The following is a 16,076-nucleotide window of genomic DNA, read 5'->3' as shown; positions in this document are numbered from 1 at the left end:
ATATTTATTTTCCTAGAAAATTTACACAGGGGGGGGGGGGGGGGGGGTTAATGCAAGTTTTATAAAGTGTTAATTAATAATTTTAAGAAAGTTAAATATAAGGGGATATTGAGCAAATGGCACTAAGAATTCGAATTTCGATCTGAAATTTTGCATGAGTAATTCCTGGTAGGTCTATTTTCCCTAAATCGAACTTAAATATAGGGGGATATTGGGGGGGGGGGGGGGGGGGGGGTTAATGCAACAATCTCGTAATCAGTGAGCAAATGGCACTAAGAATTCGAATTTCGATCTGAAATTTTGCATGAGTAATTCCTGGTAGGTCTATTTTCCCTAAATCGAACTTAAAGTTGAAAAAGTAACGGCTAACGCCTCAGCTGTTTAGCCGTTTTTTGGCTATTTTTAACTTTTCTTAACACTTGTCCTGACTAAAAATTTTCATGATTTTTAATTGTTTTATCTTTTTTTTTCAGAGAGAATTTCGCATTTTGAATCAAGTGGTTGCTTCAAGATTCTTATTATAGATGTTTTAGATGTATATTTATATATTGTAAACTAATAATTATTATATATTAGTGTCTCTGTTTGTGTGCTGTTATAGTTATTAAATACAACCCCGTGCAGTTACCTACAGCTGTACAGACCTGTGTTTCGACTGAGCAGCTCACATCCCCTGTGTATTGTGTATTCATTCAATCTGACTAGGCCTAGCTCTAGACATTGCTCTGGAGCGTAGCTACCTGTAATTCACTCAGACTTTAATCATTAACCTTTAGTTATTTAAATTGGAACTATTCAATATTATTGTTTGCTACCTTGTGTTGTGGATATAACTAGTTGATCCTGGTCTATCTATCTAACTAACTTTGGCTGGTTTTATTTTTGTGGCACAACAACAAGAACAACAATGTCTGTAGATGTACTCGCTTCCTGTGATATTAAAGGTATGATTAGAATAACATAATTTTTATACCTTTTTAACCGATTTAAAAATTTTGAAAAATATACATAAAGATGAATATAGAATATTCGAGGATATTATGACAGGGTAAAAATTGTTAATGTTGGTTGCCAACACTGTTATAATTATTGGTCAGTTCGTTCATCCAGTAGGCAAGGATCTCGGTAATAATAAATATTTAAATAGGTATCTCGTCTCAAAAATGTTGGCCTATATTTGCGTGTAAATAAGTGCTTTTTTGTTTCATCGGTTAAGAGATTAATGAACCTTTTTTTTATTATTATATACGTGTCTAATTGCTTTCATTTTTTCAGAGGATACGCCCGCGGCTGCAATTGCCAAGTTCGAGGCCAGGCTTGGCAAAATACCAACCATGTGGCTGCAAGGTTAGTTCTATACATTTTTGTTCAAACCTATGGCAATCGTTAATCTGATCATAATCAAAATAAGACAATTTGGGATTTTTGTTAAGAAGAATAGTCGGATTTAGACATTAAAAAGACATTCCTTACTTTTGAATATCCATAAATAGTTTTATAGAAAAAAATTTAAGATTTCTTCCTTAATCGGCTTATTGGAAATTAAGTAATGTCCAAAATTCTGTCCTGCTGATAATCTTCTCCGCCCCTAGCACCTAGCGCTCTGTATTTGGAGGAGAAAGGAGGAGGTATTGGTAAAAATAGCATAAATCATAAAACCAAATAGTCGAATGCCATCGATTGATCTATTTGAAGCATCCTTTAAGTAAAGATCTCATTTGGCTCCGTTGTTAGCAATGAAATTTGACCTTATCACTTAAAAAGAATTATCAAGAGATTTAAATATTAAAATTTTTCCCTGTTAAACCAAATCTGATCTATGTGATCAGCGTTTTTGATTCACAAAAAAAGAAATATTCTTGGAATTATTTGTTATCATGAATGGATATTTTGGGATTATACTTGTCTATTTTTAAGTATTAAAAATTTAGTAGGTATTTGTTATATTTATATCTCAAAAGTTTGTAAAAAGAATCGTAAATTTGATTTTTTTTAAATAACAAAAAAAAATATATTTGAAATTCTATATGAATATCTGATCATTGGTGATTTTGGCAAAATGGGTGAGAAATATGCACAGGGGTGTATGTATATTGTGCACATGCACAAGATATTTTCCCGGCTGCAACATATTTCATTTCCACTCCCTTTAAGTTTTTTTCTTCGAGAAGTGGTAAAAATGGAAAAATGTTTTCAGTAGGTACTTAATTTTATCTCTCACATATTTTTCATTTACCCCCCCCCCCCATATTTCCTTTGCGTCAATCTTCTCTTTTTCAAACCTTTTGTCTTGAAAATATACCTACATAATTTTAGGCGGAGAATTTCCTCGACCTGAGGTAGTTTATACCTACGAAAAGCTTTTGGAGTTGAAGGATCATCCTGTTGCCAACTGTTGGCCTCCATACCTGGATCCTGCCTACAAGAATCATCGTGGCGTCTTTGATCCAGCAAGGTATTGATATTTTTCGACTTTTTATATCAGTTTTACTTTGAGCATAGCAAAGTTCTAGTTTTTTTTTTTTATAAATATTTTATTAATTAGGGATGGAAACCCGTCAAAATTTTGGACCGGATACGGATTTTTAAAAGAATCCGTTCAAAAAAAGGCGGATTCCCGCGGATTCCGGATGTTTTTTTTGGGTGGCGGATTCCGGATTCGGATTCCGAATTCTAGCAATATTTTTAAGGCTTTTTTTAAATTAAAAAGTTTATGTGCTACATTAGTACATATGTCCTAAAATTTAATTTCCTTGGTGTTCTCTATAATTCACTTCCAAAAATAGAACCAAATTTTAAAAGATATTATAAATAATGATGATAATCTTTGCCTTCAAAAAGGCGTAGTTGAAAGAAAAAACTCAAGACGCTGATTTTAGCCTACAAATTAAGAATCCGAATCCGCTATTAAAAAACGGATTCCGGATTCGGATTCCAAAATTGGCTAATAATTGGGCGGATTCCGGATCCCGGATTCGAATTGCTAACCCTAATTAATACTTAACTTTTAAAGCCTGTTCACTTATTCTGCCAACTTTTTATTTTATTTTGCTTTCTCATCATTTCTTTTTCGTTGGGGCAGTTAATACGATGGCCTCTAAAAAGTTTGTCGGTTCCTCTGTCCGTTCGTAATGAATTTTTTTCCGGTAACGCCTAAATTTGGAGGGCCTTATGGATGTGTAAATTGTAAAAACTTAAAAAGGCACTAGTTTTCACCAAAACTAATCTTGTTAATTCTTAATTTCAATGTTCTTTTCAGATGGCATATGGAAGATCGTAACTGGAAGAAGGAAGGTTTGTCCCGCGGTGAAGGAGTTGGGGGCAGCAGCAAGGGAATCCACCTTCTGGGGGAAAAGGGGGAGCTAAAGCAGAAGGATTTAGATAGGGTCAGGGATAGACCTTCCTCCAACCTGGCGGACCCGTCTGCTGGCCAGGTAAAACAATCCTTTCCAGTACAGCTTCTAAACTGATAAATAACCGGTTCTAAGTAATAATGAAAAATCATTAGCACAATATTAAAGACAATTATAAAATTGGTACCAGTATTGTTATCCTTCAGCCCTTTCGGGATCATAAAACTGATTTTAACCTTAAATTTTGTCATTTAATAACCGCTGGAAGATGTCTTTGAATAGATGCAATAAAAATAATAATGTCTTTCCTACCTACCTCTAAAATGAGTTAATAAGATTATCTTTTTTATGATTTTTTTGTATTGGGACTTATTTAATTAATTTAAATCAATGTTTTACATTTTTGTTTAAATAGTTGTAAAACTTTCATTACGCAGTTGGATAAAACACATATAAAGTTTGACCTTAATTTTTTTTGCTGTTTTTATATTTAACACATTTTAAATTCTGACGTTTTTGTTAATTGGGAAGGATTGGGACAATGAAAATAATTTGAATTTTCGTAGGCTGATGATGCTATCATTCTATCTCCGCAGCGCGGCAGCTTTTTGTCTGGATGTCAAGCTGCCAAGGATGCTGAAATCAGTCTTCGGCCGGATCCGCCAGTCGGCGCGGGCGGTAATGTTAACCGAAGAGTTGGTTCTGGCCGCATATTGCGGACGGATAAGGAGGAATTTGGCGTTGGCCCTGGTAGAGGGAGGTAAGTGACTTCTTCTTAATGAGAAAATTGTATTTATGGTCCGTTCTACTAGAAAAACTTAGCGAATCTTGGCCGTTTTTTATATTGATTTAAAAACTTTGGGTCTTTTATTTAATTTTGATGGTTGGTTCATTAAGTATAGTGTCCAAACGTTTCATTACATAATTGCTAACATATGTCCTAAAAATTAATGTTCTTGGTGTTGTCCATAGTTCACTTCCGAGAATCGAACCAGATTTTAAAAGATATTATTTATAATGATGATAATCTTTGCATCCAAAAAAAATAAACTAAAACTCCAGACGCTAATTTTAGCCTACCAATTAAGAATCCGAATCCGCTATTAAAAAACGGATTTCGGATTCCAAAATTGGCCAAAAATTGGCGGATTCCGGATTCTGAGTGATATGGATTGCCAACCCTCATTTTTTTTATATTTTTAGGGGAAGAAGTGATAGGGATGGAATGTCTGACAACCGTGACATTGGAAAATTCGGCGGATTCCGTGGCGGCGACAGCGGTCCTTCTTGGGGTGGAGACCGTCCGGGCAATAGAGATCATGACCGGTCCGGTCCTGGTGACCGTAACGATCGTGGTAATGACCGGCGGGATAAATACGGCTTTCGTGGTGGATGGGGCGATAATGACCGCAACGACCATGGCGGTCATAGGGGCGGAAATAATCGGGATAATTACGGGTCACGTGATCGTGGCATGGGAGGACGCAATGATTACCAATCTTCAGGGTATCATAATCAACGAGAGCCAGAATGGATGCATGAAGATGTTAGTATAACTGATGTAATTGTCTTGAAAGGCTTTGACGACGATCGAAATAACAAGAACAGTCGTCCTAACAGCCGACAGTCAAACCCGCGGTCACACCATTCTAGTGGGCATGGAACTGGAGGCGGCCCCAGGCCGCCCGCAGGCCTCCCTGGTCATATCCTACATCAGCTTGAGGTTCAGCAGCAGCAGGCCAAGCAGTTGAAGCAGCAAAAGTCACTGGAGGACAAGAATGAGAAACAGGATTTGAGTTCCCCGGATTCTGATGTGAATGAGATGCTGAAGGAGAGTGGTATCAATGACGGAGAGTCTCTACTTGCTGCGCTTAATAAACATGATAATAATGCTGACAATGGTGGTAAACTAGCTGGCCTGGGTGGAGCAGCTCCCCAGCAAGGTGGGGATGGATTCAACTTTGATCAATTGTTTGAAGGAAATCTTGCAAGTTTGTTGGGTAAGTGGATACAATATTTATGTGTGTAAAACCAAGTATATATTTTAAGATAATTCATTGACTACTAACAATTTGGGAATTCATTAAGCTCCTAGGTATCAAAAACGCATTATGATTTTACACTTGAAACAAATAATATAGTTGGAAAATTACTCAATAATTAGAAATGTTAGTCTGTTAGGGACAGTGATTACGTATTATAGTAATGAGCATCCTATATAATTTACTTGTTCCGTCAGTCTTATCAGTAATGCTCTGACTGTCTGGATAGATAGCTGATTTTTTCGGGTAAAGAGTCGTTCAAATGAGCGAGCAATTACTTTATTTCTGTTTTTCTTCAATTTTTACAAGTCCCCTAATCTATTTCTACGCTTAGGTGGTGCTGGTCTACCAGGAGGTACACCAGAAGAAGAGATAGGAACTACTGGAAATAATAATAGTCGAGCGGATGATAACAAAGGAGGATCAAGGTTTTCCAAGTTTTTCGGTGCTCCTGGAAGCAAACCTAGATCCAGGAAATCTTCAATTCAGGTAAATAAACTATCACGGGAAGGATAAGGCTTTAAAATCTTTAAAATGGTTATGTTAAAAAATCAAATTATTAGTAATATAATTTTACTTGTAAAAAGTGCAAATTTTCCTAAAATGTAAATATAAATGGAAGTTTTAAGGTTATTGTTTTATGCTTTTTCGCAGCATATAGGTTTCAGATTTTTTGGATGTCTGTACACGAAAGGACAATAATCTATTTTCTTTGTTAAAGGCATTAGTTTTATAGAAATAACTTTCCTGTAGATTTTACCAACAAAGCATAATGAGGGTTTAAAAGCTTAGATAATTGAAATATTATATTGTATTCATATTTTTTTTTTAGGATGAATTGGTTGGTTTTATAATGAGGGATATTAACGGTGAGCCTACTAGCATAAAGATTCCTAGCCCAGAGGAGAGTAACAAGTATTTTACACCCATCTCACCGGCTGCCAAAACTGAAGGGTAAGCGTTTGGTTGTCTCTTTTAATATCAAAGATTTTTATAATCTACTTTGCTCTTGATGGCATCTGTGTCTAATTTAAAAACTGAGCTCTTGTAAAGATTTTTCTGAGTAATGTGTATCAGCTCTTAAACTTTATTTTGGTCTTATGTTTGTTCTTCCATTACAGGGGAATAATGGATTGTAATTCTACCTATGGACGTCATTAACCATGTTAGCAATTCTATAGTTTCAACATTTTTGTTAGGTGCTTACTGCTTAAGTACTTGTGGCAGAGGTGCATATTTTCAAACCTATTTAAATTTCTTTTCCCATTACCCTCGTAATTTTTTCATATTTTATGGAAAAGTAAGTATTAAACTTATTCTCCCCTCCTTGGTGATAGGGGTTATTATGGAAAATGTACCCCTCTGAATTAAAGAATATAACTTATTTGGAATGGGAATCTGAAGTCTAAACATCTATTTACTTTCAGCAACAACATACTTGAGATGCTCCAGAAGGGTCAGCAGAACCAACAGCAGGCTCCCAGTCATGAATCTCAACATCAGAACCCGCGTCAACAGCAACATTTGTTGCAACAACATCTGCAACATCAATTAAGTCTTCAGGTACAGTTAATATTTAATTTTCTCAATACTGTGTTATTTGTAGTTGCTGTATGAAATATGTCAGTACGTCTTACGGTCATTTACCTTAAGATTTACTAATTCTATTGTATCTACGAATCTCTAAGTAGATTTTTTTTCCTCAAGTAATACCTGAAACTAATACACATACATAAGTTTATCAGATTTGAAAATCAAATGTTCTTGAAATCTTGCTTTTTAACCAAATTTTGTATCAAGCTTTTTTTACCAACTCGTGCAATGTATTGCTCTTTATTAAAAAAATATTCAGCTTGGTGCCACACTTTTCGTTAAAACGGTTGATATTTTTTGCGCGTGTTTTCCTTAAAGGTATCATATGTGTTGTAAGAATTTAAAACAGGATTAGAAAATTGAGAATGGCTTTTGCTTTAATGGGGGTATAACGTCGATTTGTGATAACCGGCTCTCTGTAGGTAAAAATATTTTATTTTATACAGCAGGCTGCTGCGTTAGAGCAACATTTCGGTGCTGCCAACATGCAACAGCAACTTGAGCAAAGACAGCTACAGATGTTGCAGCAACATCATATTCAACAACAGCAACAACAGTTGGAACAAATGATGAGACGCCCTGAGGACTCAAATATTATGCAGGTAGTTTTTTCTATTGGTAAAGAGATTAAGAGATTCATTATTACGTGGATTTAACCCCAGATATTGATGTACTTTGAGAAAGTGATAGTTGCAGCTGGCTAAAATATCAAACCTACAATCCCCCCTTTACCTCATTACCTTTCCTTCTACTGGATAAACGAACTGACTAATAAATGAGGTCTATATTAGAAAGCTAAAATGACGATAAAATTTCCCTTGTTAATATATCCACGTATATCCTATATCAATTAATTTATTTGAATAAACAGCTGTTTCAAGTTGGTTCAACTCAAATCCAATCGACCTAGAATATTTTATTATGCGAGTATAAAAAAGATACCTTTTGTCCTTGCTAATGTATATTATATTTAAATATAAGGGATTCAAAATATTTCTAGAAGCTAGAGAATGGTCTTAAGAAGAGCCTTGGCCTCGACAACGGTGCAGGTGCTAGAAATGGACCAACTGGTCCACCCCATCAAGTACAACAGCATGGTGGCAGGCCAACTAACCTCAACCAGCCGCCTCAACAACAACGCAAAGAACCCTCAGAAATGTCCGCATTTAACAAACTTGTTGCCCAAGTCAAGCAGAACGAGCGCACTCCACCGCCACAGCCATCTGCGATGCCGCCACAAATGGCGGGAAATGTTCCCGTGTTGCCGCCTTCAGTGCGTGCCGCCGCTGCCGGCGGTATGACTGAGCAGGATATTTTGGAACAGCAGCAGAGAATGCATCCTGCAGTTATGGCTGCGGCCAGGATCCACCAGGCTATTCCACCGCAGCTGCTTTTATTTTTGGATCAATACCCACTCAACCCAGAGGTACAAACGGTTTTCAATTTTTATAATCCTTTGGATCTGGAAAATATAAGACTAAGCATCGACAGTTGGTTTTTAAAACTTTAATTCATCTCTCATTTTTTAGAGGATTTATTAGTGATGGGAATCCGGATCCGGAATCCGAATCCGGAATCCGGAATCCGCCCAATTTTCGGCCAATTTTGGAATCCGAATCCGGATCCGGAATCCGTTTTTTATAGCGGATTCCGGATTCCAAATTGGTAGGCTAAAATTACCGTCTTTTTTCTTACAACTCCCTCTGTTTGAAGGCAAAGATCAAAAAAAAATTTCTACTTAACAAATTTTAATAATTACTAATGTGATGTAAATGTTTTAGTTATGCTGGAAGTCAACACTTTAAACAAATCAAGGCTTCAACCAAGTAATATAGTGATAAATTAACGAAAAAATCTATCCCTCTGTGACGGACGGCCTTTTAAAATACTGCTAGAATCCGGAATCCGAATCCGGAATCCGCCAAAAATAAGAATCCGGAATCCGCAAGAAACCGTCACTTTTTTTGACGGATTCCTTCAGAATCCGGAATCCGAATCCGGCCCAAAAATTAGACGGATTCCCATCCCTAGGATTTATAGTCTTGATTATTTAAGTTCAGAAAATTATTTTACTACAAACTTCACGAGTTATCCTTTTCCCTTTTTTATAGGTATTGAAGCGACCAGAGGCAGAAACCTTGATGATGGGTCTTAACACTGGAACAGTTCCCCTGGAAACTTTGGTTCACCAACTATCTAACCCAAATCTTAACAACAGACAGAGAGAAACCTTCCTCACTGTTCTTAAACTAAGGTAATTAATATTGTTATATGCGAAGGGATTCTTGACTTACGTTGTGTCTGTTAAACCGAAAAGAATATTTCTGATCCTAATTCAGTGGTATATATTCTGCACAAGATTCACTTTTTTCTCCTGCTACTTACAAAAAAATTTTTCCCTTTAGTTTTTTTCAACAAGGAGTGGAAAAATGGAAAAATCTTTAAAGAACTGAATAATATTTTAATTATTTATCCACCCTCCCATATATCTTTTTAGATTTTTTCACAAAGGAGGGGGGTAATGAAAAAAAATGTTTTCAGTTCTCTTAATTTTTACATTTTCTTTCCCCAACCACATATTTTTTATTCCCCCCCCCCCCCCCCCCAATTGTAGGTTCAATTATGTAGAATATTATACACCCCTATCTTAATTTTAAATCTTGTAATTCTCTCCAAACCGTAAATAAAGCTATATAAGGAGTAATGTAGGACGGCAAGCATATCAATTCAGATTATTCGTACTAGATATTTTTCATTCTACAGTTTTTTATAGCTTCGATATAAACAGAATTTACTAGGTATCTTTTTGGCATATTTAGGATTTGTGTGATATATTTGTAACAAAAAAATACTTGTTCAGGTTAACCGGCTATAACACCCCTGCAGGCGCTGGTGGACTCCTGGCCCCTCACTTGATGTCCCGCACATCCCCTCTCCCCAACGCCGCAGTGGATCACCTGCTCGCCCAACCGCCACCACTACCCGCACACTCCCGCGTTTCCCCCCTACTACCCGCGCATTCCCGCGTTTCTCCGCTAATGTTTGCGGCTGCAGCCGGAGCCACCAACCATCTGGCCGTCTCGCCGACGCCCGGAGCCGCCCAGCGCGTGCCATCACCACAGGAAATGACTAAGCTGACCCAGCAAATATTGCAGCAGGCTCTGATTAAGAAGAAACTGGAAGAGCAGAGAGAGAATTATCGCAAGAAACAAGAGGTGAAAATGGTAATTTAATATATCGTATCCCCAAACTAACCATTTACTTAAATATTTTGAAGTTCTAGAAAATGATTCTATGCAATAAATGAGCTTTTGACACTTAATACCTATAAAGCGACGAAACTTTTTTTTCATGTTCCTTTCGTAGTTGCCATTACTCGCTGATTGAAACGTAATATTTATGCTTAATTATTATACCTACTGCTTTACTTGTGTAATTTTAACCTAGTCCCAAAATTTCATTTTGGTAGGCCCTGACAGAGTTAAAGCTGTAAGCAATATATTATCTACTCGAATACCTAACTGTTTAACGTATCAATATTGATAGAAAATGGCTGTTTGTATTTTAGGACTTTGAAATACACATTGGCTAACGTCTTAATTTTAGGATGACAAGGAACCGTTGAGAAAGACTGAAAGTGCTGGGTCACCCCTGCTGGCGTTTACTCCCACCAGTGTTATGCGCAAAACGGCCGCTGAAAGAAAGGACTCAGACCCTAAAGTACAGGTAGCTTTATTCAAAAAATATTATCTTTAACCATGCTAGCGGCTTAGAATTTGGGAATCTTTAAAATTATAATACTGGCGGCTACGCCCCTAGCATCTATATTCAAGGCGATATGCAAGTGCAGAAAAAAAGCCTAAAACCATACATATTACATAGGCTTATTCGTGTAAAGGAGAACCATATCGGTTCAGCGGTTATCGAGATCCTTTGCTACAGACATAAAAGCTTACTACTTTATATGATAGAATGACCTAAAGCTTTTATAACTCTAACTAAATGAATAATCTCCATATAATCTAAAACCAAACCTTAAAGTTGGAAATCTTTACCTAAGTCCCGTTAATGTACTACTCCATCTTAAAGGGACACAATTAGACAAACATAGTGGTACTATGTTATATAGTGATGTAAAATGTATATTGTAAAACGAAGAAAAGTCTTACTTTGATACATCTAATGTTGTATTTCTTTTAGTCAATGCTTTGCTTTTATCCCCAGGTAAATGTGCCAGAATTGAAGATCAGTACTGGAGGCCAACAAGGACCAGGACAACAGAAGGAGGATAGCAACGGTGGCAATAAAGCTGGCAGCTTGAGCCCGGGCAGACCAATTAAGGTAAATATTGTTCACGTAATGAAAATGTTTCCTAGTTTATAAGTGGGACTTCTTGCTATATTTCTTCATTTTACACTAAAAATCAAATAAAGTAAAAACAAAACTACCACTAAAAAATAAAAATAAAAATATTACAGTTCAGAAGATAATTTGGTTTATCTTAAAATATTATTTTATCGACTTATATTTAAAGATATTAATTTTTTTCTTTTCTAATTGGATGTCAAATAAGGGGGGGGGGGTGGTTAATGCAACCATCTCGTAATCAATGTAAAAATGGCACTTAGAAATCGAATTTGTATCTGAAATTTTGCATGAGTAATCCTTGGTAGGTCTATTTTCCCTAAATCGAACAAAAGGTTGAAAAAGTAACTGCTAACGGCTCAGCCGTTTTTTGGCTATTTTTAGGGCAAATCTGTCATAAATTACGTAGGAATCAACTTTTTGAAACACATTTTTGCTTTAAATCATGTGAAATGATACATAGACATTTTTTAGATTTCTAGTACCAGCAACTACCGTCTAGAACTGTTTGAAAACGTTTTGGAGCGGAAAAGAGTATTATGTGTAGATAGGTTTCGTGATGAATTTCCCTTGAAAATAGCTAAAAAAATGGCTAAACGGCTGAGCCGCCAGCCGTTAGCCGCTACTTTTCTAACTTTTGTTTTGATTTAGGGAAAATAGACCTACCAAGGATTTCTCATGCAAAATTTCAGATCAAAATTCGAATTCTAAGTGCCATTTATACATTGATTACGAGATTGTTGCATTACCCCCCCCCCCCCTAAGTTTAACTTCTTTGGAAACCGCTAGATTAACTTTTGTTTATTGTTTAGGGCAAAGGAACTGACCGACCAAACAGCCTTGACGTTAACGGGGGAATGGGCATGGCCATCAATGCTCTGCCCTCCCGTCCTGGAGGTGGTCCGCCGCCCCCAGGTATGGGAGGCATGCCCCCCATGCCAATGGGACAACCTGGAATGTTACCCCCGAATCTGATGCTGTTGGCCAACCAGGGCATGCCGCAAAATATGCTAGGTAGGATCTATATTCTCAATTACTTAGATTATTCTTGAATTTTATATTAGGACGTTTTTGTGATAACAAATACCTATTTAAATTGATAATAGATACATATCGCATCGTATTATAGACAGCTTTTCGCTTATCTAAATTACAAAGTAGAACGATGTCTGCCTGTCTTACTGTCTGTTTGTACCGAAGGATCTCGCTAACTGCTGAATCGGGTTCTCCTTAACAGGGTTGCTTCTCATTTTAACTATTTTGGGGGAGGGTAACCCCACGGGCCCACCCTCCCAAGAGAAATGACAAAAAATTGAAATTTTCTTTTACGTAGACTTGAACGCAACATAGAAAATAATAACATATTTGAAATAAAAAAAAAACATTTGAAGTGCCACTAGAGGCCTCTAGGGGGCGTAGCCGCTAGTATTAATTTAATATGAAAAAGTACAAGATTTCCATTAATTAATATTCGTGAAAAATTATCTACAAAATTATGCTATACATAATTTTTCCAGTATGTTTTAGAGTGAGAACCGGTTCTAAGCCAGAACTAAAATATAAGTTACCTTGCATGTATGGAAACTACGAATTATGATAACTAGATAATTGATTCAGAATTACATGAAATTTATAGTTTCATTTCACATAAAACCTTTTTGATTTGTCCGACACTAATATAAAACTACTTTTACAGGATTTCCCGGAGCAGCTGGTGCCAACAACCCTCTGAGCGCCCTGCTGGCTGCTGGAGGTTCCAGGTTCCCACAGCAGCATATGGGCGCGCCTCCACCCCATGGGGGAGGGCTTCATCTGGGACCACCCTCTCCACGCCATCATCATGGGGGAGCTGTGTCCCCGGTACAAACCTCTGCAGCTAATTCTCTATCCAGGTATATTTTTCATGTGTGTGTGTTTGGGGGAGGGAGGGTTGGTTGGTTTCTATGATGGTGGGTTATTTTTTAGGGGAAATTTCTTGAAGTGCGTTTCTACCGTTCCCTAGAATAGTAATAAACATTCATTACCTATGTACAGGAGAACCATTTCGGTTCAGTGGTTAGCAAAATCCTTCGGCACACATAGTGAGACATCCTGTTACTTGTATTTAAGGATTCCTATCTTTCCCACCTGAGGGAGAGTAGAGTTGGTCAGACAAATATCTTAAACATCACCGAGATATTATCAAACTTGCCTGACAAGTATAATCAATTTGGACCAGTAACTTCAGAGATTATTAGCTGTATGTCACAGATGATGCACTAATATTCTCTATTTGCTTCTGTAGGTGCCCTGAGAATTTTATCAACATTAACATAACCTGATGTATTTTACCTACAATTTAATTAAACAGAATTATGATTCTTTTTTACGATTAAATCAAATTGTCATGGCATGGAATTAGAAAATTACAACTTTTTACTCAAATCCTTTTTTTCCCAGGTTTTTCACAAGTGACGTATTAGCCGCCGCTGGAGCCGCCAACCAAGGAAAATCCATGAAATTGCCGCCTCTACCGACTGGACAAGCTCTCACATTGGAAGAAATTGAACGCCAACAATCAGCGGCAGCTACCGTTAAAATATGAACTGGATCAACTCTCAAACAACCGCCGCCGACAAAAAATCTATGGATGACAATTTAGGATGTACGTGTACGATCGATCGAAACCCTATGAAATAATGTTTTAAGTTTTGAAATGAATGCATGAAAAGTATATACCTATTGATTATGTGTTGTGTAAAAATGAATAGATATATAAATTTTAATGGTTTTTGTTGCTTTTATCAAAAATAAGTGCCAGGATAGACCAAAATTAAGTTAACGAAGGTTAAGAGGTAAAAAAAATTAAGTTGGATGAAGTTGCAATTCATCCATCTGAAATTCATATATCTATTCTTTTATTAAGAACTAAAAAACGTTTAAGTAACTAAATTCTTCTAAAGAACTCTAGAAAATACCTTCAGTTTTTATTTTTTTTGTTCTTATTGCATTGGAATCTTTTATGCACGAATTTTTAAGTTTAGAATGTTATTTTTTCTGGGCATGTTGGAGTAAATCTTTTTACACAATTTTGATTTACTTAAAAAAATCACATTATTTTAAATATTATTTATACATAAATAGACTTTTGTCTATTGGTTTTATTTTGTTTGAAATTCAAACTGAAGCATCACCTGAATATTTCCTTTACAAATCACTCATTTAAATGTTTTCTCTCTCGGTTTTTTGTTTGCTAGGTTAGGTTAAAATAAATCTAAAGATTAGTGGTCATTAGCAAAGTATTAGCCTTGAAATCAGCGTTTTTACGGCTTAAACTTATGGCTTTTTCTTGCAACTGCTGATAAAACTTTAAATAAGTTTAAATAGTCATTATTATTTACCAGTTTAGAATTTAATATTTCAAAGAAAAAATCCATTAATTTAAGATTTTCTTTCTAAATTAGCAAACAAAAACTAACATTTTAAGTTCAATATTGTTCTCCTATTATTTGACAAAATATTTAACATATTTCTGTATTAAGTTTTATCAAAAATTTTGTTATTCACTATTTATGTAACCGTTATTTAAAAACATGAAATCTACAAATGTGAAAATATTTCATTATTATACAATATTTAAAGGAAACTTGTATGTAATTAATAACTGGAAAGTTCAGATATTATAGTTTTATCCCACTCACACCAACCATTTATCGAAAGAAACTTTAAAGAGACCTTATATTTATTTTAGATAATTTTGTGATATCTGAATTTTTTGTGTCGTTTCCCTCTGGTTATATGTTCTAGTACCTGTAATTTTAATTTCTCCCTAAAAACACACACACGTCTTTAAGCATGGAATTAACTTAGTTACCAACCATACTTAGAGTATTTTCCCGGAGCTTATTAAAATAGACCTAATTGAGGTTGAATTTTAATTTTTTCCCTCATTTTCCTCAAAATTCTTCTGTGTTATTACAAAATCAGTATTTTTGGACAAAAAAATCAGCCCCAAAGATTGAAAGTTGGTCTTGAAAGAAAATTATGAATTCTTTACGAAAAATGAAATAAATATTGTAAATGCTCCTTATTGAAAGATTCCCAATTATGTTTTAGATTAATTCTTAATGGAATGTTGTGAACTTGTGTCAAATATTATTAAATAATTGTAATAAAAAGCAAGTTTTTGAAATATTTGGCTAAAAAATATTTATTTTAAAGTTCTGAATAAATTGTCTATAAAATTACTTGCTCGTTATAATTTTATTTTAGACACACTTAACATGTGATAATGTGCAATGAACATGTGTAATTTTGCACATTTTTAATACATGTTAATATTTTGAGTTGTATCACATTGAAATAACCTTTTTTTGGTTTTCATGTAACACGTTTCATTGTAAGAATGGGAGATCTTAATAAAATTAATTTATTGAAAATTGTGTTCTTTACTTTTAGTCATTTTATGTTTGTCAATTAGTTGTAACAAAATGATGTCGTTTTTGATATTTTTTTTGAAAGCTTTTAATTTTTTGGAATTCTATGTCCCGTCATAGAATTTGGCTAAAGAAGTGTTGCAAATCCTTGGTTAATTTGTTAGAATTAGTGTGAGACTTATATTGCTTAGAAATTCTAAAGTTTTTTTTCAATCCACTCCGTCACTGGGATGTTACCTCTCAGATGCTATCATTTTCGTATGCTATCCCTGTGGGGCTGCTTAATCTTTCAACCTTACCTAACTTTA

At 35.5% G+C, this 16,076-nt stretch overlaps 2 protein-coding genes across 26 annotated transcripts in view; one reads left to right on the top strand and one right to left on the bottom strand.

Annotated features, from left to right (window-relative positions):
* Window positions 1–16,076, bottom strand: part of Phf5a (PHD finger protein 5a) — a 164,722-nt gene that overhangs the window by 114,621 nt on the left and 34,025 nt on the right. The window lies entirely within an intron of this gene.
* On the top strand, window positions 472–15,771 carry LOC145313830 (uncharacterized). Of its 25 annotated transcripts, none has more exons than XR_013877514.1 (21): window positions 472–944; window positions 1,276–1,347; window positions 2,317–2,455; window positions 3,260–3,434; window positions 3,920–4,113; window positions 4,557–5,353; window positions 5,730–5,884; window positions 6,228–6,349; window positions 6,823–6,958; window positions 7,435–7,590; window positions 7,989–8,414; window positions 9,100–9,242; window positions 9,849–10,203; window positions 10,595–10,714; window positions 11,213–11,329; window positions 12,166–12,367; window positions 13,050–13,245; window positions 13,793–14,082; window positions 14,259–14,315; window positions 14,521–14,573; window positions 14,820–15,771. XR_013877514.1 is itself a non-coding variant. In XM_080153475.1 (18 exons), the coding sequence occupies exons 1-18, from the start codon at window positions 908–910 to the stop codon at window positions 13,935–13,937; spliced, it is 3,684 nt and encodes a 1,227-aa protein (XP_080009601.1). In that variant the 5' UTR covers window positions 472–907; the 3' UTR covers window positions 13,938–14,089. The 25 variants fall into 25 exon arrangements, 4 of the variants coding, with proteins under 4 accessions (XP_080009601.1, XP_080009599.1, XP_080009600.1 ...); XR_013877512.1 differs by having other exon boundaries at window positions 14,521–14,589; XR_013877503.1 differs by having other exon boundaries at window positions 9,849–10,212; window positions 14,521–14,589.

Source organism: Acartia tonsa, chromosome 3 (genome assembly GCF_053477335.1).
Source record: "Acartia tonsa isolate MP-2025a chromosome 3, ASM5347733v1, whole genome shotgun sequence".
Taxonomy (NCBI): Eukaryota; Metazoa; Arthropoda; class Copepoda; order Calanoida; family Acartiidae; genus Acartia; species Acartia tonsa.
Note: the sequence above shows the minus strand (reverse complement) of the source record. Positions and strands in the feature narration are given on the sequence as shown.

Bases quoted from the DNA above. Each gene is read 5' to 3' on its own strand.
- LOC145313830 (XM_080153471.1), top strand. From the start codon at position 908: ATGTCTGTAGATGTACTCGCTTCCTGTGATATTAAAG. The intron at 5,885-6,227 runs GTAAATAAACTA...TTTTTTTTTTAG, and splicing joins CCAGGAAATCTTCAATTCAG to GATGAATTGGTTGGTTTTAT. The intron at 9,243-9,848 runs GTAATTAATATT...ATACTTGTTCAG, and splicing joins CTCACTGTTCTTAAACTAAG to GTTAACCGGCTATAACACCC.